We start from the raw sequence: 22,520 nt of genomic DNA on the forward strand, positions 1-22,520 counted from the left end.
TACTCACTAAACATTTGTTAAACACAGTACTTAACATGTTTTAGGCAATAGGCTATGGAATCAAAGATAACTAACATATAGTTTCTGCCCACAAGGAAGTTAGGGTAGGGTATAGAGGGGTAGAAGTAAGTGCTCACGGGATGTCAACAAACACAAAGCAACGTGGTAAGTGCTACTATGCAGAATAGTGGGACAAAGAGGAATAGCTTGAGATGAATCTCAAAGATTCATCAGAGACAGTGTGGTAAAGGCAGAAAAGTAGAAAGCAGGAAAGTAATTTACAAGCTGGCTCTTCTATAAATATACATTTTTAGAATGGACTGGAGGGGGACAAAACTTTTCCATTTCTGCCTCGTTCAAACAGTTCGCTATGAAAACAAAGTGGGGGTAGAAATCTTTAGTGTCTCCAGACCATCATTATCATCTTCAAGGGTCCAAACTCTTTAGTTGGCCAAGGAGGCTCTTTTCAACCTTACCTCCTAAACCACTCTCGCAACCTCCCTTCCCCCCAACTACAGCCACATAAAGAAATATAAATTAAAATATAACACAGTATCATTTTCAACCTGATAATTTAAAAAAATTATTAAGATGGTGGAATGTAAATTGTGCCAGTTTTCATAGTGGGCATTTTAAACAAAAAAATCTTTTAAAAATGTTCATACTATTTGATCCAGCAATTCCACTTCTAGGAGTGTAACTTAAGGAATTAGGAAAAAACGATATTCATAGCAACACTGGTTATAAAAAAAAAGGGGGGGGGGGAACCAACTTAAATGTCCAATAGGTTAAATTATGATACAGGCATACTCATACAATTTAATACAAAACCCAACCACCATGAATAATGATTATTTCAATGACATTTAAAAAACACATCATGCATATGTGGCTGGTATCATTTAATCACACAATAGCATTGAAACTAGGTAGATTATACAACTTCTACATATGAGGAAGCTGAAACACAATGGACTTATCTTCCCCAACAATTAGTAAATGGTGAAGCTAGGACTGAAAAGGAAGCCATCTGAGAGCCAGTCCGTGGCTCACTTGGGAGACTGTGGTGCTGATAACACCAAGGCCACGGGTTTGGATCCCTATACAGGGATGGCCAGTTAGCTCATTTGGGAGAGTGTGGTGCTGACACCACCAAGTCAAGGGTTAAGATCCCCCTACCGGTCATCTTTAAAAAGAAAAAAGAAAAAAGAAAAGGAAGCCATCTGAATGCTGAGCCCACGTTCCTTTCCATGCCCACACTACCACCTTGCCTTTGCGCAGAATGGGGATAAAACTACCTACCCAGCAAGGCTACTGTGCGAATTAAATACCACAAAGCTCCTGGGACATTCAATATTCGTAAGTTACTAAATAACTCGTGCAACACCACACAATCAGTGGTAAGGCCAGGATTTAAACAGAGGATTTGAATCTCCTGTTTCCGGGAGCGCGTAAGAAGCTAAGAAGCTTTTCTTGGTTTCAATTCCTAACGCAGAGTCGATATGGACTTTCCTTCTGCCCCGTAAAGCGCATCTCACAGGTCAGGGTACACATAACAGGCCTATTCAGAAAGCGGGGAACGCGCGCGAGCCACCTCAAAAAACTTTAAGTCTTGTCAGCTTTTCCCTCCACTCCGCATTTTAACCCGCAAGACCGACAATTTCCGGGGCGGAAGTGACGACTATATACATGGGCCGGAAGTGGGCTTTCGGAGTGAGACGAAGAAGTTGAGAGCGGCTGTGTGCTTGTGGCCGAGTAAGCTTTGCAGTGAGAAGCTTAGCGGCCTTAGGAAGGGACTGTTGCCATGACGGCTCAGGGGGGCCTGGTGGCCAACCGAGGCCGGCGCTTTAAATGGGCCATTGAGCTGAGCGGGCCTGGAGGAGGCAGCAGGTGAGGTGCTAGAGCGAAACTCGATGTCATAGTCTTTAGCCCAGAACAGCCCCAGAGTAGTGGGACCTGAGCCCTTAGGCGCAACTCTCTGAAAAGGACGGGTGGCACACAAACGTCACCTGGGGAGATAGCGGCTTCTCCGCCGTAGCTGTTTCTTTGCCCAAAGGATACTTATTTCAGTCTTCCCAATAGGCAAGGGACTGACGAACCCACCAGGGGGCTTGGCCTAATCTGGGTAGGTGCATCTGAGGATCTTTATTCCTATGATTGGTAGAGCAGGAAATGTGGGATATGAAGTGTGGGAGGTTGCAGCTTTAGTTTCTTGGTTTGGTTCTTTAGGGGCCGAAGTGACCGGGGCAGTGGCCAGGGTGACTCACTGTACCCGGTTGGTTACTTGGACAAGCAAGTGCCTGATACCAGCGTGCAAGAGACAGACCGGATCCTGGTGGAGAAGGTACAGAGGTATAGATGTTATCATAGTCCTTGGACCACTCGTGGCCTACACGCCCACCCTCCTCTCCCAGGCAGCATTGCTGTAGATAGCCCTTATCCTGAATATTTGGGAATAAACTACTGTGGCTAGTTTAACGGTAGTTTAAGTATCAGCTCCAAAAGTGCATAATAATTGGAAAAATAAAAGACGTTTGGAACATAAGGTAAAAGAAGTAGGTTGAAAACGATCTGTTGTGCTTTCCAGTTGAAGTCGTCCTTTACTACTGTAGTTTCTTTACACCACACATCCAGTCTGTTAGGATATTCTGTTGGCTTTACCTTCAAAACATATACCAAGTTCTAATCCTTTTTACTGCCTTCACCTATCATCCTGGTCTAAGCTACAGTCCTTCACCCGGATTTCGACAGTAGACTTAAAAATACATATGTATTTTTAGGTATAGTTTATGTACAATAAGCTCTTCAATTAAAGCATGTTTCTCAACCTCAGTGCTGTTGACATTTTGGGCTGAATACTTGTGGGGGGCTGTACTGTGCAGGCTGGGAAGTTTAGCAGCATGCTTGGCCTCTACCCATTAGATGCCAATAGTGCCCTTCCCTAGTTGTGACAACCAGAAATGTCTCCAATATTACAAAAGAGGCAGATTGCCCCCATTAATTTAAAGGGTACAATCTGATGAGCTTTGACAGTGGTATACCCCCATGAAACCACTGCCATCTTGAAAGAGAACATATCTTTCATCCCCCTAAAATTCTTGTGTTCCTCTCTGCGGACTTTTAACTGGTCTTAATACTTCCACCTTGCCTCCTGTAGTCTATTCCCAGCACAACAATCAAATGATACTTTGAAACATAAGACAGATATTCGTACTCAAAACTCTCCCGTAGCTCTCGTTCATTCAACATTAAAAGCCAAAGTCTTATACTGTTCTGCATAACTGCATTGATTAAGCACCTTCTAACATCTTTGAACTCAACTCCTACCATTTCCTCTTTAGTTGACTCTAATCTAGTCATAATGGCTTCCTTGCTGCTCCTTAAATATGCCAGACAAGTTCTCATCTCAGGCTTTTTGTGCTTGTTCTTCCCTCTTCCTGGAATGCTCTTCTCCCAGATACCTTCATGACTTGCTCACTCATCTTTAGATGCCTCAGATGTTACCTTCTTAGTACAGCCTACCCTCATGGCACTCCCTTATCCTGTTTTCCTACTTTATATTTCTCCATAGCAGTCATATATATGGTATAGTTTACTTTTTTTGCCCATCTGCCTAACCACTCTTGTGAGCTCAATGACAGCAGGATTTTGTGCCTGGCACCTTCTTTCCTTTTCACATTTCCCTCTCAGCCTTAATACTTACTATTCAATAGTAAATGATCTTTGTTTCATGGAATGCATGTGATTTTCACAACATGAAAATGATAGAGCCATTATTAATCCTTTTCCCAATAAATACCATCCTATCATTTTACTGGTACATCAAATTATAATAATACATGATAGTAAACTTTTATTAAAATGACATTTTTTTGGCTGCTGGCTGGTACAAGGATTGCACCCTTGACCTTGGTGTTATCAGCACCATGCTCTAACCAACTGAGCTAACTGCTCAGCCCAAAATGGCTTGATTTTAAAGGTAGAGTATCATAAAATACTTCTTTTAGGAAAAAAAAAAAAATTCTATTGTATGGTTGATTTGTAGGGAGCTATTTATGAATATTGCCATTTGTTCTTTTAATGTGAATGTACCACCAACCAGGTAGTGTGGTATGTCGTTCTTTTTATATAGCTAGTTTTACTTCGTTAGTATTTTGTTTACGATTTTTATGTTTAGATTCATGAGTGATATTGGTTTGCAAACTTTTCTCATACTGTCCTTGTCAGGTTTTGGTACTTATGAGGCCCTATTAATAGAATGTTCATTTTTTATTCTCTGGAAGTTTATGTAAGATTAGCTTTATTTTTTCCTTAAATGTTTAGTAGAATTTGTCAGGGGAGGCCATCTGGGCTTAACTACAGATTCAATTTCTTTAGCAGTTATAGGGCTATTTATATGTCTAATGTCTTATGCCATTTTGGTAAGTCACTTTTTTTTCTAGGAATTTATCCATTTCCTAATATTTCAAATCTGTTGACATAAAGTTGTTCATAATATGATCACTTTAATATCTGCAAGATCTGTGGAGATGGTGTTCCTTTTTTTGTTCCTAAAGTTTAATATTTGTTTTCTTTATTCTTATTCAGGCTTGCAGTACTGATTTTATGAGTATTTTCAAAAAAACACGTTTGGCTTTATTTAATTTCATTAATTTCTGCTCTCATTTTTATTGTCTTTTCAAAATCCTTGGGTTTAATTTGTTCTTTTATAGCTTCTTGAAATGGAAGCTTACTTTTGGTCTTCTAATATGTATTTAAGTTCATAAATTTCTCAAAGCTGTAGTTGTGTCCCACAAGTTTTAATATGTGGCATTTTTGTTATCAGTTAATAATATTTCTGTTTTCCATTGTGATTTCTTTGATTCATGGATTATTTAGAGTACATTTGTTAATTCCCAAACACAGATTTTTTAGTTATCTTTTTATTATTGATTTCTAGCTTAATTGCATTGTAGTCAAGGAACATGCTTTGTATAACTTGAGTTCTTTGAGACTGATGTTTTCTCTATGGCTCAGCACATGGTCAGTTTTTGTAAATATCCTGTGTGTTTGAAAAGAATGTGAATTCTGCAATTGTTGGGTGCAATATTGTATATATTTTAGTTGGGTTAAGTTTGTTAATGTCACTCAAATCTTGTCTGTTTGTTCTATTTGTTATTGAGGTTTGCTAATCTCCCACTATGTGGATTTATCTATTTCTTCACCTGTAGATGAGACAGTGATAGATGCAAAAGTACAAGGCCAAAAGCAGGGACATCTTTTTTTTAGCCAAAGTCAGGAGAAAAAATGACATCTGGAAAACCCATAGGGAAAAGCATAACAGATGGTGAAGATGCCTTACCTTTAGTGGAAGGGAGAGCTTCCTGTGGCAACATGGAGAGGTGGAAGAACTGAGGAGTTAGTTCAGTCAGAATCAAGGAATTGGGAATTCTCTTCATTTGACTTTAGTGTCAGTGATGCAGTAAATGTGGGACTGAGGGTAATGATTAGAGGTTAAAATTGTGTTTGTTTTAGCGCTGCTGGGACATCGCCCTGGGTCCCCTCAAACAGATTCCCATGAACCTCTTCATCATGTACATGGCAGGCAATACTATCTCCATCTTCCCTACTATGATGGTGTGTATGATGGCCTGGCGACCCATTCAGGCACTTATGGCTATTTCAGCAAGTAAGTATTCTTGAAATAATAACCCTTTCCTAAGTTTTAAGAATTAAAGACAAATTCTTAGGCACAGTTTTTGGCCAGAGGGTATTCAGGGTGGTGGTGGTAGTGGTGGGGGGATGGAGGGGGAAAAAGGTGCTTATCATGTTTTTCTATTTGCCTTTAATGATCCTACTTGCTATCTTATTGTGGGTCTGGCTGTATTATTTTAATATATGGTTGGCGTGATTCATATTGAAAAGAAAGTTGCTTTGGTTTTGACAGCTTCTGTTACCCCAACAGCTTTCAAGATGCTAGAAAGTTCAAGCCAGAAGTTTCTTCAGGGTTTGGTCTATCTCATTGGGAACCTGATGGGTTTGGCATTGGCTGTCTACAAGTGCCAGTCCATGGGACTGTTGCCTACACATGCATCAGATTGGTTAGCCTTCATTGAGCCCCCTGAGGTAAGGCAAAAGAATAGGTGAATTTTGGGCAGTTGCAATGTACAGTGAATAGCTGACTGATTTGATGCTGGGGAATTAGAATTGGTACTGGAATTCATTTCCTAAGAAATAAGAACGATTAGGTATTTGAAAGTTATTTATTTATTTATTTTTATTTATTTATTTTTATTTATTTATTTTTAAAGATGACCGGTAAGGGGATCTTAACCCTTGACTTGGTGTTGTCAGCACCACACTCAGCCAGTGAGCGAACCGGCCATCCATATATGGGATCCGAACCCGGGGCCTTGGTGTTATCAGCACCGCACTCTACCGAGTGAGCCACGGGCCGGCCCCCGAAAGTTATTTTTTAAGGATAAGGCAAAATACATATATAAAAGTATTGTGATTAAAGTATTAAGTAATTGATTTAGGAAGTTATTTCAACACTCATTCACCTCACCTATTTACTTTTCCTTCTTTCAGAGAATGGAGTTCAGTGGTGGAGGATTGCTTTTGTGAACGTGAGAAGGAAGCACCTGGGGCAGTCTCATTTATACCCTTCTTTAAGCACAGTGGCTTCTCAACATACTTCCTCTTAAAATAATCACTCATATTGAAAAGAACCAAAAAGCTCTTTTCTCCATCATGATAGATCCTAAAAGGACAATGGGCATATTACTACAAACATAAAGAAAGTATACCACAACCCTTGACTGAAAATAATGTAGAAAACTTTATTTATGTTTCCAATACAGAACAAAACAACAAATAAAATTATAACTCTATGTAAACAAAGAATGGCTGCTGCCAAATCAAGAACCATAGCAGCATCTCCTTTCAATAAATTAAATGGTTGAGAACAATGCTTTAAAAAAAGTTGCACAAGTTTATCTTAAATCTATTTTCCTTAATATTTTACTTCTATGTAACACAAGCTAAGATATAAAAATTCTGGAGACACTTGGGAAATATTTGAGAAACTAATGCTCGATTCAGATTATACATGATGAAAAGAAAAATAAACCAGACAAAAAGAGCACATAAATATGCTTACAGTGTAATTGTTATTTACACACCCACAATAAGGGATTTTTAACATGTTTAGGGGGAATGAGGTTCGGTGGGATCCTTGGGGCCACAGGAATCTGAGGCAATGGAAGATACAAAGTAGTGATCTTTCTCCTGCCAAGAGGAACCTGGCACCTGTCAAGGAGATGCTGCAGTTCAAACTTCAGCTTTTAAGATAGCTATGGAAGGCAGAGGGCCAGCAATAGGAGAAGGTATATTATAACCTGCCCTGGTAAAGTCATAGGTAAGACTTAAAAGCTGGATCTTATAAAAGGCAGGAGGAGGTCTCTTTCCTTTCTCTTCCCTCTTGAAACATAAAGCCCCTTCCCCTAAGGTGCATTCTCTCTCATCAAGTTTTCGGTATTGCTTTATTTGCAGTGATTAAAAGAGACTAGACACTTTGCAGACAAACAGCAATACATGTAGACATGAAATGCTCTAGACAGATGAGTAAAAATCTGGTCTAATAACCATTTTTCCATGTAACAGTGATTTTGTTTTAGGGGCTGAAGTAATGGCTATACTAATAGTCACTAGTTCCCTTATCCCTTTAAAAGATTCTTACAGAGCTCCAACCACAAACAGCACTTCTAAAACTAACGTTATTTTCTGCCCATATTTATTTTATATGGAAAAAATACATATCACTATGGCCAGAGGTGTTTGTAAATGTAGGAGAATTGCTGGGCAGGCAGACTTTTACACTATAGGTCTTTAAGATCTTGAGGTCTAGGGGACCTGACCCACTACTGCTATACTCAACTAAGCAATGGAGTGATGCAATGGTAGTTGTAAACAATTCTACCCGCTGCAGGAAGGAGCAGAAAAAACTTAAGATCCTGTCTGCTTTGTTACCTTGAGTGGGCCTGGAAGATTAAAGAGGAGCAAAAGGAACAAATAAAAATAACTCAATTTCTTAAGCCATACTGAAGGGTTTTCTTCTCTGTCCTTATGGGTGAAATGAATAATCTGTGACATGTAGGTCAGCTTGCTCCATATCCTATTAATCTAAGGAGAGACATTATTAATAAGGTGAGATTCAAAAACAACCATGGATACTGGCAAGAACAGTTTCTGTAAATAACTATCCCGTAAGAAATGAAGATCTCACATATGAGGGTACTTCAAAAAGTTCAAAGAAAGATTTGTATTTTAATTCTATTTTCCATGAACTTTTTGAAGTACTCTTGTACTTGAAATTACTGCTCAGCCAGTTTCCCTATGCTTGTGAGCCAGGTGTTTTGTGATCAGTAAATTAGTAAATAAAAAGCTGAGCTTGCAATAAGTTATTTCCTTGGCACATTTAGAGCTTTCTGAAAACAAAACTGAAATAGCAGAACACCATTGGCTTAGATAATAGTTCAGAGCCAAGTTTCTGCACTTAGAGTGAAGAATAAAATTGAAAGGAAAAGGGGAAAAATGCACATACTTTGGGCATTTAGGTGAGTGCCTCAAGTCTTAACTATGGCTTTGGAGATGAGGCCACAGGTTTCTAAGAGAAAAAAGTTTCTTGAATCAGGCCAATGCCAATCTGTATGCCACTTTAGTGAAGTAGGTAAGGAGAGTAGCAGCTCAATAACTTTGGCACTATGGAAAGAATATGGCTCTAGAACTTCCAGTTCCATTGCTGGATTCCCCCCTTAAAAGACAGTCCAAAGCTTTCAAAGAAGGATTTTAGACAGTCTTCCTAGTGTTTGATCCTTGTGATTTTTGACCTGTGCCCTCAGAGGGCACAAAAATAAGGAAAAGAGAACCTACTGGCCAATGTGTATCATGACTTATGTTTCTGAGATAACAGCATATACGTTTGCCCATGTCATGTAGATAACCATAGACTGTATTTCAATAAATCTTAATAGCTACCTTTTGGAATTCCTTAGTTTAGCCATTTGAAAAGAACTTGAAAGAAATCATTTTTACCTTTTAAAAGACAATTTCTATGGCAACACAGAATGGGTTCTGAATTAAGATATAATAGTTTAAGATATACACTGACAGTATGGATGCTTAAACTTGGTACCTTGGGGGAATCTTGTTTTCAAGGACAAAGTAGAGGCTACAGCCATGTTTCAGGTTTTGTACATTAGTACCCTAATATAAAATTAGACTCCTGGAGAGTGCTGGGTACAACTAAAGAAAATTAGCTAAAAAAGGTTTCCATCTTGGCTTGCCACAGGTTATCTCCACAAGGGTAACAGGTTCCCATATACTTGGCCTTGAATTCTTTAGTAGGATGAGGCTGTGTCTAGCTTTTACCCCCACGGTGCCATCACTAAACCATGACTTCTTAGACTCATCTTTAATGTTGGATATATATTTGCTTTTTGTCTTCAGTTGAATTTGTAGCATCCCTTTTACTAATCCATTTATTGGCTTAGCTTGTTAATTCTAATTTGCCTTTGACGGGTACAGACATGACTTTTAGGACTTGATCATTGTTCTGATGTTGAGGAAGTATGTGCTTCTTCTGTAAGACAGCAGATCACATGGGAGTAAAGAGCAAATCTATTTGTATTCTTTTGCACAAGTCCTTGAGGCTTAGCTCATCAAGAGTTCAGTGTGATGTGTAGAGAACACAGGCCTGTAGCTGAGTGGGAGTGTAAAGAGTAAAGAGCTGGCACTTCCATGGAGGATGGAAGCCATTTAGTAAAGGTGAGGCCAAGAAGAGTCATTCAGAAGTAGATTATGAATAAATGGTGATCACTTCACTGCCACCACCCCGGACAAGGAGGACTCGCTCTAGTCCCTCGGTGAGTACTTCTAGGAACTCCATGTCTTCAGAATTTGTCAAGGAGATAAATTGGCAGAAGATGAGCACACTTTATAACCTGGCTTAATAATAATGAGTTTATCTGATTATAGAGCTGCAAAATGAGTACACTCGTCTTAATTATTACATACTCAGAATTAGAAAAGTCTGAACTTTGGATTCAATTTAATCCTGTGAAGTAATCAAGGGATCTAATCCCTTTGAATATATAATACAAGACTCCCACTTGTTAGATATTTTCTAAATGCCATTTAAAAAACGGGGAAACCCACGGTGGTATGTTATTCTAAATGACAAAATAAGATAAAAATGCCTAAAAATAATTTTTAAAAAGAAAAGCCACAATAGGGAAGCTTATAAGATTCCTAGAGAGCACCCAAGTAATTTCTAAATGAAGCTGCTCAAGTCAGATCTAATAGTTTTCCTATTTCTTTTTTGTAAACTTCTTTTCCTTAATAGTACTGGTGGGATGGGCCAGTTTATGCTGTTGCGGTGCCAAAGAGTTCCCATAAAAACAATCCTGGGATAAGGGTATGAGGAAGAGCCTCTCTTTTCTCTCAGTTAAAGGAAATTTCACCTCAACAGCTTCTACCCTAACACCATCCAAAAGAAAGAGGCTTTGTAAAATGGGGAGAACTTGAAAAGGAGGAAGGATGTGGGTATTCTGTCTGCAGGATCGTCAGAAAGGGTTTAATATGCTGAATATTAGAAGTCATGTTGCAAATATACCACCTAAAAATTCTTTTTAGGATTTGGAGAGAATATATTATACCTCTAACTCCACAAAAAGGGATTAATCTCATGATTTTATAAGAATCCTTGCATAAGACTTTTAAGTCTTCCTCAAAGAGCGAAAGTGGAGCACAGACAATAATTAGTTACCTAGTTGTCTCATCTAAGAAATAGGCTTAAAAAAAAAAAAGATTAAAAATATTTTCCTCACTGGCAGCTCTGCTCTTGCAAAGGATACAGTTTTCATCACCCTCAGGGTTTCTGGGTGGCCCTGGCATATTTAACAAAACTAGCTTTGCTTCATGGGACTTGTTAACTATAACCTCATTGAGCTTCACTGCTGTATGCATCCGCCTTACATTGGACTGGTCCCTGGATGGGGAAGAAACAGAGGTACTTGAGACACACAGAAAAATTAGCTATATAGTCAGCCTTAAAAATTTGAGATCCATTTTTTTTTTTTGCATAACTATGGATAATATGATAAAATGACTTCCTTATGATAATATCCTCAGTTTTCTCATTATACATTTGCTTATTTTATAGGAACACAGTATGGCGATGAACTATATGGAGAGAAAGAAGATGGTTACTTTGCATACAATGTTAATTGGGAGCTAATATGCATATAATATGCCTGTTTTCAGGCAAAGTTACATGTGTGCTGTATTATGACTAGAGTCACCTGTGTGCTGTATTATGAGACAAGTATAGGAATGGGAAAACTTACGGACGCATGTTAAGCAGGTCCTGGAATCCTTCCATTGACTTGGCTTTTTGCCCTCGGGATGCCATGTACTTGTCTTTTGTCCAGGTCATATGCACCTTCTCCTGATAGGTTTCTGTCTCTTCATCCTCATCAGAGCCAATGCTGGTCAATCGTAGCATTGAGTTTCGGTCTTTCACCAACTGTGCCTGAGGAGGATCCGACCACAGTTATTCTACCTAATTTTCTCTCATGCTTCATCTTTAATTATTTTGAAACAATAATGGGGTTATAATGGAATAACTGATAAAGTGAGAAGGAAAATATTTGTCATCCTCTGAAAGCAATATAGTTCCATTCCTTTCATTGACAGACTGGGATTAGGTCTGGGATTAGATCAATGCAGCAAGGTCTCACCTCTCTGTCCCGCTCTGTTTTGGATAGTCGCATGTGCCGGAGCATCTGGGACCTTTGTTCCATCATCAGAGTGCGCTCATAAGTATAAGCTGATATGTCACTGTCATGCTGCCACAGACATTACACAGAGTGGGCAAAAAGCACAAAGGAGAAAGAAAGATGAACCGTACAACCATACATTTTATTTCCATTCACTAAATTATACCACAAAAAGTATCATAGTATCAAAGTTTCACCCCTATTTTCTTCATTTAGCTACATAAATGTTATTTTAGATTACAGATAGAATCCAGAGGTCCTGAGATTCTTTTCCATAATCTAACCATTAAATGTCTTTCCTTGAAACATAAAACACAAACTCTAGTCTTTTTTTTTTAATACTGCCAAGTTATAGAAAATTTTTTAAGCATGTGAGATTTTAAACATGAATATGTGAATTAAAAATTAATGAAATTATATTAAACTGATAATAATCTGGCAGAAATATAAGGGATGTGTAATAAACAAATGAATAAGAAAGCAAAACCAAAACCAACACCAAATACACATCACATACACATTCTACTCATCCAGGTCAACAAATTAGGATTTTGTTGGAACTAGGGGGGTTAATTCACATTTACAGCTGAACAAATTTCCCCAAACAAAAGGTTCTAGGAAGAAAGGGTGGGGCCTAGGGGAACGGAGGTCTCTTCTGTCTCAAACTCAGCTTTCTTACCATCTCCACCACTTCCACCTCGGCCTCAATGCGCAGATGATATAGGAAGGTAGCAAGGTCCTTCTTCATCTGGATACTGTTGTCTTCTAGTTGGGCTACTGTGAAGATCCGTATGCTGCATTTTCGCCATACCTGAGAGAGTGCCGTACATACAGCAAAAAGGCAAAAAAAAAAAGTTATTTCCTAAAACGAGGCATTGGGGCCTAAAACAACCTTGCTATAGTATGAGGGTATTTGCTGCTGGCTTCCTACTTGCTATTATTGTACTAGGGCAAAAGACTGACTAAGCAACACATTAAATACAGATTTAAGGAGTTTTTTATTTCATAACTAGAAAACCTAGCAAAAAGGAAAAGATGGTGTGTGGTACTGTAAGAAGGTGCTTTATACAGACAGCACACCGATGACACCATGTAGACTGTAATATTTACTATTTTAAATTTCAGTGTAATTAGTCTTACCAAAGGATGAGGATATATGTGTGTGAGATACACATATATACACACACACACTTACATATACTTTAGGTTTCCAGTGTTTCAAAGACTTCATTTTTTTGTCATTTTTTAAAGACGTGTTCACTTGTTATTGTTTTTCCCAAGGGGTCATATGGAACTTTATTAAATTTGCTGAATTTCACTTGGAGATAGGTAGGTATCAAATACAAAAACTACTTCTCATAAGGTTGAAACTGGGATCATGGCAGAACCAAGAATAATCCCCAACTATTCTGATTCTAAGCCTCAACACTATATAATCAAAGATGAAGAGTTTGTCTAGTGAATCAGTACAGAAGGGAAAATGACATTTTTAAAAAGTCTGAAATACCTTGTACTGTTTCAGTAGGAATGGTAATAGCATGAGCATCCCCCCATCATGCACAATCCACCACACATCAATGTTGCCCTCAGAAAATTGCTCCATGTTGCTGGGAAAGAAGGAGATGTTTTTAGCCACCAGCAGAGCAAGACGGGCAGCAGTTGTCACTCGAACTGTGCCTAGGGAGAAAAAAAGAGAATCAGGATCAGCAGAAAAGAATCCTTAGGCTTGGGTATTTCCCACCATGTCAGGAAAGCAAGGGTAATGCTCTTTTACATTTCTTTGTCCTATTTATGTAATAGGCTATATCTCATTAAGTAACAAAAATCATTGAGAAAAATCTGAATAGCTAACATAATTAGACTGAGAACCATGGTTTATATTACTAGATACATATTCTGATGACTAATGGGTAGGGATACATGAATTTGGAAGACTTTGACGCTGAAGGACAATTCCTCCAATTCCTGTGAGAATGTCAACACAGGAAATCATAAATGAAAACATGGTATTTTCAGAGATAGTTGCTAGCACAAAACTTGAAAAAGAATTCATGAACACAATATAAAGCTGGAGAGGGTGGGTAGCATCAGGTTATTACTACTAGTAGTTTTCTAGGTTTCCTTATAAGATTATGCTTCAGCAGTGGCATAGTCTCTACTATAGGAGACTAGAAGGTGGTGGTAGAGTGACAGGGATTTAACTATATCCCCTACTTGGGCCCTCCTATTAGTATGATAAATGTTTAGTACCAATAAAAGTCTTCCAAGCGCGGGCATCTTCACTTTGGCGCCAGCCATTAGGCCAGCCCATCACCACTGTATTGTGCTTCATGCCTCCAAGGCCACATGACTGGATGAGGTGGGAAATGCCCTCTTTCAGCTTGGCGGCCACCACCAGCTGGCAGAATCCTTTTACCTTCTCTGCCTCCATTAGGTGCTTTATGGTCTGAAAGATACACAGGACCTCAACACGGAATGACTTCAACCTGGATCTTTTAATCCATTATTCCTACTCCATATTTTACTCCCCTCATCTTTTCAAACTCTGCATAAGACTGTATCTCCTTGAAAAAGTCCAAGAAGTTGAAATTGTACCAATAAAATTTCATCCCATCCTTTGTATTTTCACTTACTAAAGTAGTTTCTCTGCCATTTCCTTTATTCTACTTTTCCTTAGCATACCAAAAAACTGAGAACAGGGATCTCCTCAAAGTGAGTACTTGACGTTCTTAATTGACTAGGATGAGTTCACCAGTGTGAATATGATTTCCTTCCTCACTTCCAGTCATGCCCTGACTCATCTTAATAGAAACTCAATCTGATGATTCAATTTCACTTTAGAATTTTCTAAGGTATGCTTTCTTTTCTGCTTTTCCCATTCCCATATCTCTTTGGACATTTTAATAGTGATTACTGATTACACTTGTATCTACTTTATTATTCTTTTATTTAGTTGAGCCAATTTGGAAATATCTCATTTACTCTTACTCCACCCTCTTGGTGGAAAGGGGAAGGGAACAATGGTGTGGAAAATGGCTATGATTTTCACATAGGCTTGGATTAAGTCAGTGGTGTAACTAGGATTTGAATCAGGCCCTCCTGATTTGCAATCCTGTGCTCTTGTTATTTATTTTTACCATCATTCTGGACTAATGTTTCTCCAACATTTCTAGTTTTTGGGTTTCAAAGCATTCCAAAATGAAATCCAGTAAAATTTTTGGTATGCAGTTGGAAATTTCTCCAAACAATAGGATTAGTTCTATCATTTATAGTATTAGAGTGAAAACTACTTCCTTCTTCAGGTAGAACTTTAATATTAAGTATAGCTAATCAAAAATAGCAAAGCAATCTTACTTATGATATCACATACAAGGGTATTTCAAAAAGTTCATGGAGAGATTTGTATTAACTTTTAATTCTATCCTTCCATAAACTTTTTGAAGTACTCTTGTAGACTAGTAAACAGGAAAAGCTGCTAATTGCCCCCAAGATTGAGAGGAGTCCTCCCCCATAGTTCAAGGGATAGATTTATTTACATGACTTTTCAGTTCAATGTTTGGAGTCTATTTGGAAATAACATTTAGCCTTGATAATCTTGATAAGAAAGAATAAATAACTGTCTTCTGGATCATCTTATTATTTTGGAGAACATGACTGTTCAAAAGTGAGCACTAAGTGGGAAACCTCCTAGATCACTCAGAAAAGGGATTAACTTAGAAGTCTGAAGTCTTACCACTTCACATCACAAAGTTGTACGCTAAGTTCCACTAAGTCAGTAAGTCTTGACTTACCTGCTCAGCAGCTAAAGCTTCGCCATAGTTCTCCAGGAAGTTCCCCACGATGACAGAGCCCACAATAGTGAGACCCTTTCCTGCTTTCAGCTGTGAGGCAAAGGTGAGGAGGCGAGGATGCTTGACATGTAAGTCTTCATCTAGTTTCAGTAATACAAGCAACTGAGGCCTGTGAAGAGGTTGGTGGGGGATTGAGGGGGAAAACACTTTTGGTTTGGGGAACAGGAATGACAATTCCACCCTTTAATTCAGGAGATCTGTATAAAATATGTAATTTGACAGGAGGAAATCAGAAGAAATGATAGAGTATTGAGTTATTCTGAATGCTCCCAGTATTATCTCAAATTGAACAGTATTCAAAAGTAAGAATATCAAATGGTAGAAATCTAGATCATAAGTCACATGAAGAAAGGGAATAAAGGAATCAAGGACTTGGGATAGTTCAAAACAGGTCCATTACACCAATTCCTTGACACACAAGATTTCCTTATCCTATAATCAACAAAGCAAACATTTTTGTGTGTTCTCTATCTCCCAAACACCATTAAGTTCTGTTCATTTATATACCTCCAGTTTTTAGTGTGTGGAGGGCCTTCTTCTAGCCGAAGCAAAGCAAACCGGGCTGCACTGAGGGACAGCCCACGAATACCATCACCCCATTCTTTCTCAGCTCTGGGAGAAAAAGAAGAAAAGAGCACAGACATATTTAAACTATAAGAAGTACTCATATAATTAAAAAAAATAGTTTATTTATTTCTGAATCTAAATAACATGCACAGGGTAGAAGATTAAAACTTATATTAATGATTTACATAATGCTCTTTACTAACATAATGAACTCACTGTAAGCAGATCAAAACTAAGGGTTGCACCAACAGACTGTACTGCATTAACAGTTCAGAATAAAGGCTGGAAGGGTCACTCCCTTGGTCCTCTATATAACTATTCAAAAGCAATAATTTAAAATAGCAATTTGGACTAGTAAATTATTAGAGTCCCGGAGTTTAAGTTATCTTGAAAATAATGGGGAGAAAGCAAAATTCAGTGTAATCATCTGAATCAGAATGCTATTTATTCCTTATTTTTGGAAGTTGTCAGTGATGTCTTAACTGTTACAAAGTTATTCAGGACTAATTTCTTTTTCATTTCAGAGACAATCCTTTGAAGAGATAGAAAAAATATTTCTATTTGTGTTATGCTTTGTTTAATACTGATCATTATTATTTAGTTATTTTTCATTGATCCATTCATACTTTCTCAACAGTTTCCCCTTGTGATGAAAAGCTTGCATCTCTTCAAGAAGGTTCAGAGAATTAGGGTGCAAAATTTGGTTATGGACAAATGAAGTTAACCGGGTCCTTCATATAATTTTCATTGAGCTGGATCTAACCAAACTAGCCAGTCTTGATACTTTTAATATTGATCAAGGTCAAATTCACACTCACCCCTGGTACTCAATGTACTTGTAGATCATACCAGCTATTACCATAGCTACAATGGCATAATACCAGGAAGAAATGAACATCAGAGCCAGACAGATACTCATTCCCATGAAAGAGAGGGCCCTAGAAAATTAAAAACAAAACACAAACAAAAAAGTGTCTTTCTAAGCAGCTAAGAAAGAAGCCTATGCTATAGAGGTAATTTTTTTTTTTTGGTGGCTGGCTGATCCCTTGACCTTTTGTCTTAGCAGCATTGCACTCTAACCGGCTGAGTGGTTAGCCTAGAGGTGCTTCTTAAACTGTCTGTGGTGAGGAATTTTAAAAAAAAAAAATTTCCAATCTATTACAGACAACTTTTATAACACGCAGTAAAAATAAACTACTAGAAATATTATCACATTCCTGGATGCTGTGGCAATGTTGAATTACTACAAGAGTTTCTAAATGTTTGTTCTTTTTTTAAGAAATTTATTTTAGAATTGAAACGTAATTGATTATACATATTTATGGGGTACAGAGTTGACTATCAACTATTTGTGTACAGTATGTGATAAATCAATATTGCTACATGTTCATCATTACAAAATGATAATTATTCTTTGTGTCCCTTACCGAATTACTCCCTAATCCCCCTCTCCCTTCCCCTTTCCAGCCTCTAGCAACTACAGGTCTGTTCTCTCCTTCTGAAAGTTCAACATTAAATGTTTATTCTCAGTTTCTACAGTTGTCTTATCATGGATTGGCAACCATCAGTAGAACTGCACCAAGGCCTAAACCATCCTTTCTACTAGAGGATGTTTCCCACTGCTAGAAAAACATATAAATGAATTGGGGGTTCTATGAAAGTCACCTGTGGTTATGAGGACAATTAATACCTACCTGGCAAAGCAGGGATGGGACATGAAGTCAGAAATGTTAATAACTCTAAGATCTTTTAAAAAATTTTTCATATAAATATTCCTAAAATTTTTATGAACATTTATTAGTGTAACTGCAAAAATCACTGAGAAGAATTTGCCATTAGATTTCTTTTCTTATTTATTTTTTTGGCAGCTGACCAATAAGGATATGTGAACCCTTGACTGTGGTGTTAGAACACTGCACTCTAACCAACTGAGCTAACTGGCTAGCTCCATTAGATTTCTTACTGTACCTAAGAGAAAGATGACAGAGAGAGTTATGTGCTAGTTTTGATCAATAAATTAGGTAGACAACTACATTTACTGAAGTTCTTTTGTGTACAGAACGAACTTCCTAGCTCTATGATAAATTTTAAAGAATAAACAGGAGAGTTGTTCATCTGGAGAAGATTAGTATCTAATGAAAATATAAGGTAAAGAGAAAGAGGAAAAAATATTAGAAGCAAAACAACATAAAGAAATGTTCATAATGAACTTTAAAGTTAAAGCTAGAAAGAGGATCAGAGGTGTTAAAATCAATTGAAGATCTAAATTTTGTCAGGTAAAGGTCACATCACTGCCTACCATTGGTAGGTGAAACCAGAAAGAGATCAAGGAGATAGCAAAGAGGAACGTAGCAACAAGTACATACAGGACATAATTAAAGAGCTCTTAGCTATGAGAGAAAAGAGATGGGAAAGAGATGGATGGTAGCTAAAAAATTTTGATGGCTCCTTCAGAACTGGGAAGATTTAACCACAACAACATCAGCAGCTGCATTTCACTGAGAGCTTTACTATGTACCAGGCACCATGCTAAGCACTTCAGATTTATTAGTCCCATTATACAAATGAGTAAAATGAAATTTTACTTGATATGTGCTTTGCTGAAGGTTACAAAGTTAGGAAATAGTAGAGGTGAGATCTGAACTTGGATCCCCTGACTCCACTGCTCACATTCTTAACTAGTAAATGAAATTGTCATAAGGAAGAGAGTTTGACAATGAAAACTGATGAGAATATGAGAATACAGACAGAAAGGGATGGGCTGGCTGGTTAGCTCAGTTGGTTAGAGTGTGGTGCTGATAACACTAACGTCCAGGGTTCAATCCCTGAACCGGCCAGCTGCCACAAACAAAAACAACAACAAACACACACACACAAACCCTCCAAAAAACCCCAGAAAGAGATAAGTCCTTTTCTTATCCAGTGCTTAGCTAAGAGGGAGATGAGAAAATTGATAAGAAAAGGGAAATTTTAACCTGAAGAATGTAGCAGGCTAGAAATATTTATAGTTTTGATCTTTATCCTCAGTGGGTGTTATAAGTTATTTTGTACTGATATAGCTAAAAATGGGATAGGAGGGAGTACATTCAAGAACTGAACAATGAGACAGACAGTATGGAATGGATGGCCAAGAAAAAAATTGCACGGAGAACACAGAATCTCCCTAGTTTTCTAGTTTGATGATGGGTTCTCTCCAAATGTGGGGAAAAAGAAGGAAAAAAAACCAGACTTACCAGTGGTAGTAGCGGAATCGGGGTCTCCAGTTGGGGGTTCGAAGTAATGTCTGCAAGGCACATGCCAAGTTCACAAAGAGGTAACACATGAGAAAAAACCTGGAAGAATAAAAAGAGTAAGAGGAATGATTATTATTGTAAAATGATTCTTTTAAGGTTATTTTAAATAACTGGAGACCTTTGCTGTACTGAAGCCTGTCTCTAGACTATTAACCCTTGATTTAAATAGGAAGTCAAGAAACAAACCTCTTCTGACAAACTAGCTCATCCTCTTATGTTCTCACACTCAGTCAATGACACAACTACTGTTTACTCAGTTCTTTTTGGGATAATCCAGATTTCCTCTTCCTTACTCTTGTTCCAAATTCATTTACTAAGTCCTATGGATTCTACCTATTTAAAAATTTCTAAACTTCTACTATTATTACTGCTACCATCACCTTAGTTCAGGCTCTTATTTCTTCTTTCCAATCAGCATTTGCAGCTCAATTTTTGTCTTCTTCTAACCATCTTTTATACCAAATTGATCTTTCTAAAACATATATATGATCACTTTGTTCTCAAAGGAACACCCACTACTTCCAGGTAAAAGTTCTAGGGCCTTTGTTATCAGGCTCTACATATTTCTCTAGCCTGCTACTCCCCAACATGTCCTCCACTCTGGCCAAGCCAAACTACTTTCAATTCTCTGGATGTGCTACATTGTTTTATTCCTCAATCCCTTTTAGGCATTCCCTACTTGGAACCTTCTTCACCCTTTCTTTTCTAAGCAAATAACCAGTTATCCTTTAAGATACAATTGTCATTTCCTCGAGAAAATCTTTCTTGAATCCCAGTCTGTTCAGATGCCTCACTTCCATGCTTCTATGATACTCAGTGTTCACCTTTGCCATGGCATTCATCATGCTATCCAGGGATCACTGGATTCCTTATCTATCATCGGTTCCTTAAGACTGTGTGATGGGCTAGCCAGTTAGCTCACTTGGGAGAGCATGGTGCTGATAACACCAAGGTAAAGGGTTCGAATCCCCATATTAGCCAGCCACCAAGAAAAAAAAAGATTGTATCTTATTTATCTTTGTATTCTCAGTGCATTTCACAGTGCCAAGGAGATAGTAAGTCATGAATAAGTCACAGGTATATGAATGAAAGCTAACAGTAGTAGTAAAAGCTATAACCAATTGATAATGAGTCAGAAATGAAGGCAAAGAACTTTTGAAGTTACACAGGTAGGAAAAAACTATAATAATTTATAAAAGTTAGCCTTATACATGAAGATTCTCAGGAATATTTATTATTTAAATGAAGTTACACCTGTATTTTGCCCACTCTGTTGTTATCACTACTATTATATGACTGATGGAAATCAACATGAATTATATATCATTTAAGTGAGAACAATTGAAGAGAATAACTAGCTCTTACATGGAAAGAATTGGGGCCACAAGATCCAGGGAGGCAATAAGGATTCCCAGCTCTGCAATGGCAGCAGTTAGAAGTAAAGCCCAGGTAGGCTCCCCATTGGCTTTGCTGTGACCAAAAACCTATACATAGAAGGAAAAATGTCAGGCACAGGAGTATTGAGTCAATGCTCCCTGATTTCTCTATCCTACAGTTTTAGATATCTTAAAGATGCCTGAAAGTGTTACAATGGTGGTATCTTTTAAATACATTTACAGCAATCACATATAAACTTATACTAGGGATTTAGAGGATCTTGTAGTAAAAACCCACGTCTCCACATGTATGATCTAGTAATTTCTAAGCCCACAAAGACTACACTGTTTCCTCATAAAACCTGGTAAAAAAAAGTAGAGGATATAGGAAAAGGTCACTCACCCTCAGAAATGGTATGATGTTATCCTTGGCAATAGCCTGTAGCAGCCTTGGTGCCCCTGTGAGGCTCTGAAGTCCAGCCCCACACGTTGAAAAGAAGGAACCAATAACAATTACCCATGGGGATGGCCATGATAAGGTGCCCACCACCAAATTACCTTTCACAGCATCCCCGAACCTGGGAAAGAAACAAGAGTAGGGAAATTAAATCTGGAAATAACTTTAGACTGAAAGACTAAAGAGACATTCACCCAGTTTTTTCTATTTAAAATTTTTAGAGAATCAAAGTTGAGATAGACAAGAATATTAAGTAATGTAAAGGAAGATAGATTTGATAAAAAGGCACTGTTGACCTATATTAAGAAAAAAAACAACCTACAAGGCTAGAAAATAAGCTAAGCTTCAATTACAGCTCTCTGCTTCAGATTCTCAAAATATCTGCTCCTGGAGAAAATTAGAAAAGTACAGAAAAATACAACAAAGCAGGGGAAATTCATAATTTTAACAATATTTAACATTTGCATACTTTGCATAGTTTAGTCTATTTACCATGTTTTTAAAAACATAGATGAGATCTTCTGTACCTATAATTCTTTATTCTTTTTAAATGTAAGCATTTTCCTGTCATGAAAACTATGAAAAACAATTTGTAGTGGTTTGAATATTGCATTATAACTTACATTATACATTCTTGTAGTGTTGATTTTCTATTATACAAAATACTGTAATTAACATATCTATATACATATCTACATTCACACCAGACTTTTTTTTTTCCCTCTTTTGGCAGATGCCTAAGAAAGAATAACTGTAACAAAAGAGATCAATATCTTTTTTTTTTTTTTAATTTTATTTTGTCGATATACATTGTGGCTGATTATTGCTCCCCATCACCAAAACCTCCCTCCCTTCTCCCTCCCCCCCCTCCCCCCCAACAATGTCCTTTCTGTTTGCTTGTCGTATCAACTTCAAGTAATTGTGGTTGTTATATCTTCTTCCCCCCGTTTTTTTTTTTTTTGTGTGTGTGTGCATGCGTGTGCGTGTGTGTGTGAATTTATATATTAATTTTTAGCTCCCACCAATAAGTGAGAACATGTGGTATTTCTCTTTCTGTGCCTGACTTGTTTCACTTAATATAATTCTCTCAAGGTCCATCCATGTTGTTGCAAATGGCAGTATTTCATTCGTTTTTATAGCTGAGTAGTAGTCCATTG

General features: G+C 37.7%; 2 protein-coding genes across 3 annotated transcripts in view; one reads left to right on the forward strand and one right to left on the reverse strand.

The window, feature by feature from the left end:
• Positions 1-1,703: 1,703 nt before the first annotated feature.
• EMC4 (ER membrane protein complex subunit 4) lies at positions 1,704-7,132 on the forward strand. Of its 2 annotated transcripts, none has more exons than XM_063091881.1 (5): positions 1,704-1,890; positions 2,230-2,352; positions 5,585-5,668; positions 5,945-6,105; positions 6,571-7,132. In XM_063091881.1, exons 1-4 carry the CDS (start codon positions 1,805-1,807, stop codon positions 6,093-6,095), a joined length of 444 nt encoding a protein of 147 aa, XP_062947951.1. In that variant the 5' UTR covers positions 1,704-1,804; the 3' UTR covers positions 6,096-6,105; positions 6,571-7,132. The 2 variants fall into 2 exon arrangements, with proteins under 2 accessions (XP_062947951.1, XP_062947950.1); XM_063091880.1 differs by having other exon boundaries at positions 2,230-2,344; positions 5,515-5,668.
• The window catches only part of SLC12A6 (solute carrier family 12 member 6), an 87,285-nt gene continuing 71,561 nt past the window's right edge, over positions 6,797-22,520 (reverse strand). The window contains exons 13-25 of the mRNA XM_063091879.1: positions 21,310-21,484; positions 20,896-21,014; positions 19,471-19,569; positions 17,056-17,175; positions 16,178-16,282; positions 15,611-15,779; positions 14,070-14,265; positions 13,327-13,496; positions 12,499-12,630; positions 11,781-11,888; positions 11,388-11,572; positions 10,896-11,029; positions 6,797-9,930 (exon numbers count right to left, since the gene is read on the reverse strand). Of these exons, the coding sequence (XP_062947949.1) occupies positions 9,839-9,930; positions 10,896-11,029; positions 11,388-11,572; positions 11,781-11,888; positions 12,499-12,630; positions 13,327-13,496; positions 14,070-14,265; positions 15,611-15,779; positions 16,178-16,282; positions 17,056-17,175; positions 19,471-19,569; positions 20,896-21,014; positions 21,310-21,484 (1,804 nt within the window). The 3' untranslated portion in view covers positions 6,797-9,838. The remainder of the gene's footprint in view (positions 9,931-10,895; positions 11,030-11,387; positions 11,573-11,780; positions 11,889-12,498; positions 12,631-13,326; positions 13,497-14,069; positions 14,266-15,610; positions 15,780-16,177; positions 16,283-17,055; positions 17,176-19,470; positions 19,570-20,895; positions 21,015-21,309; positions 21,485-22,520) is intronic.

This window comes from Cynocephalus volans, chromosome 3 (assembly GCF_027409185.1).
Source record: "Cynocephalus volans isolate mCynVol1 chromosome 3, mCynVol1.pri, whole genome shotgun sequence".
Classification (NCBI taxonomy): domain Eukaryota; kingdom Metazoa; phylum Chordata; class Mammalia; order Dermoptera; family Cynocephalidae; genus Cynocephalus; species Cynocephalus volans.

Coding starts and splice junctions, on each gene's coding strand:
- EMC4 (XM_063091880.1), top strand. CDS start 1,805: ATGACGGCTCAGGGGGGCCTGGTGGCCAACCGAGGCCGGCGCTTTAAA. Junction 1,891..2,229: donor GGGCCTGGAGGAGGCAGCAG/GTGAGGTGCTAG, acceptor TTGGTTCTTTAG/GGGCCGAAGTGACCGGGGCA. Junction 5,669..5,944: donor ACTTATGGCTATTTCAGCAA/GTAAGTATTCTT, acceptor TTACCCCAACAG/CTTTCAAGATGCTAGAAAGT.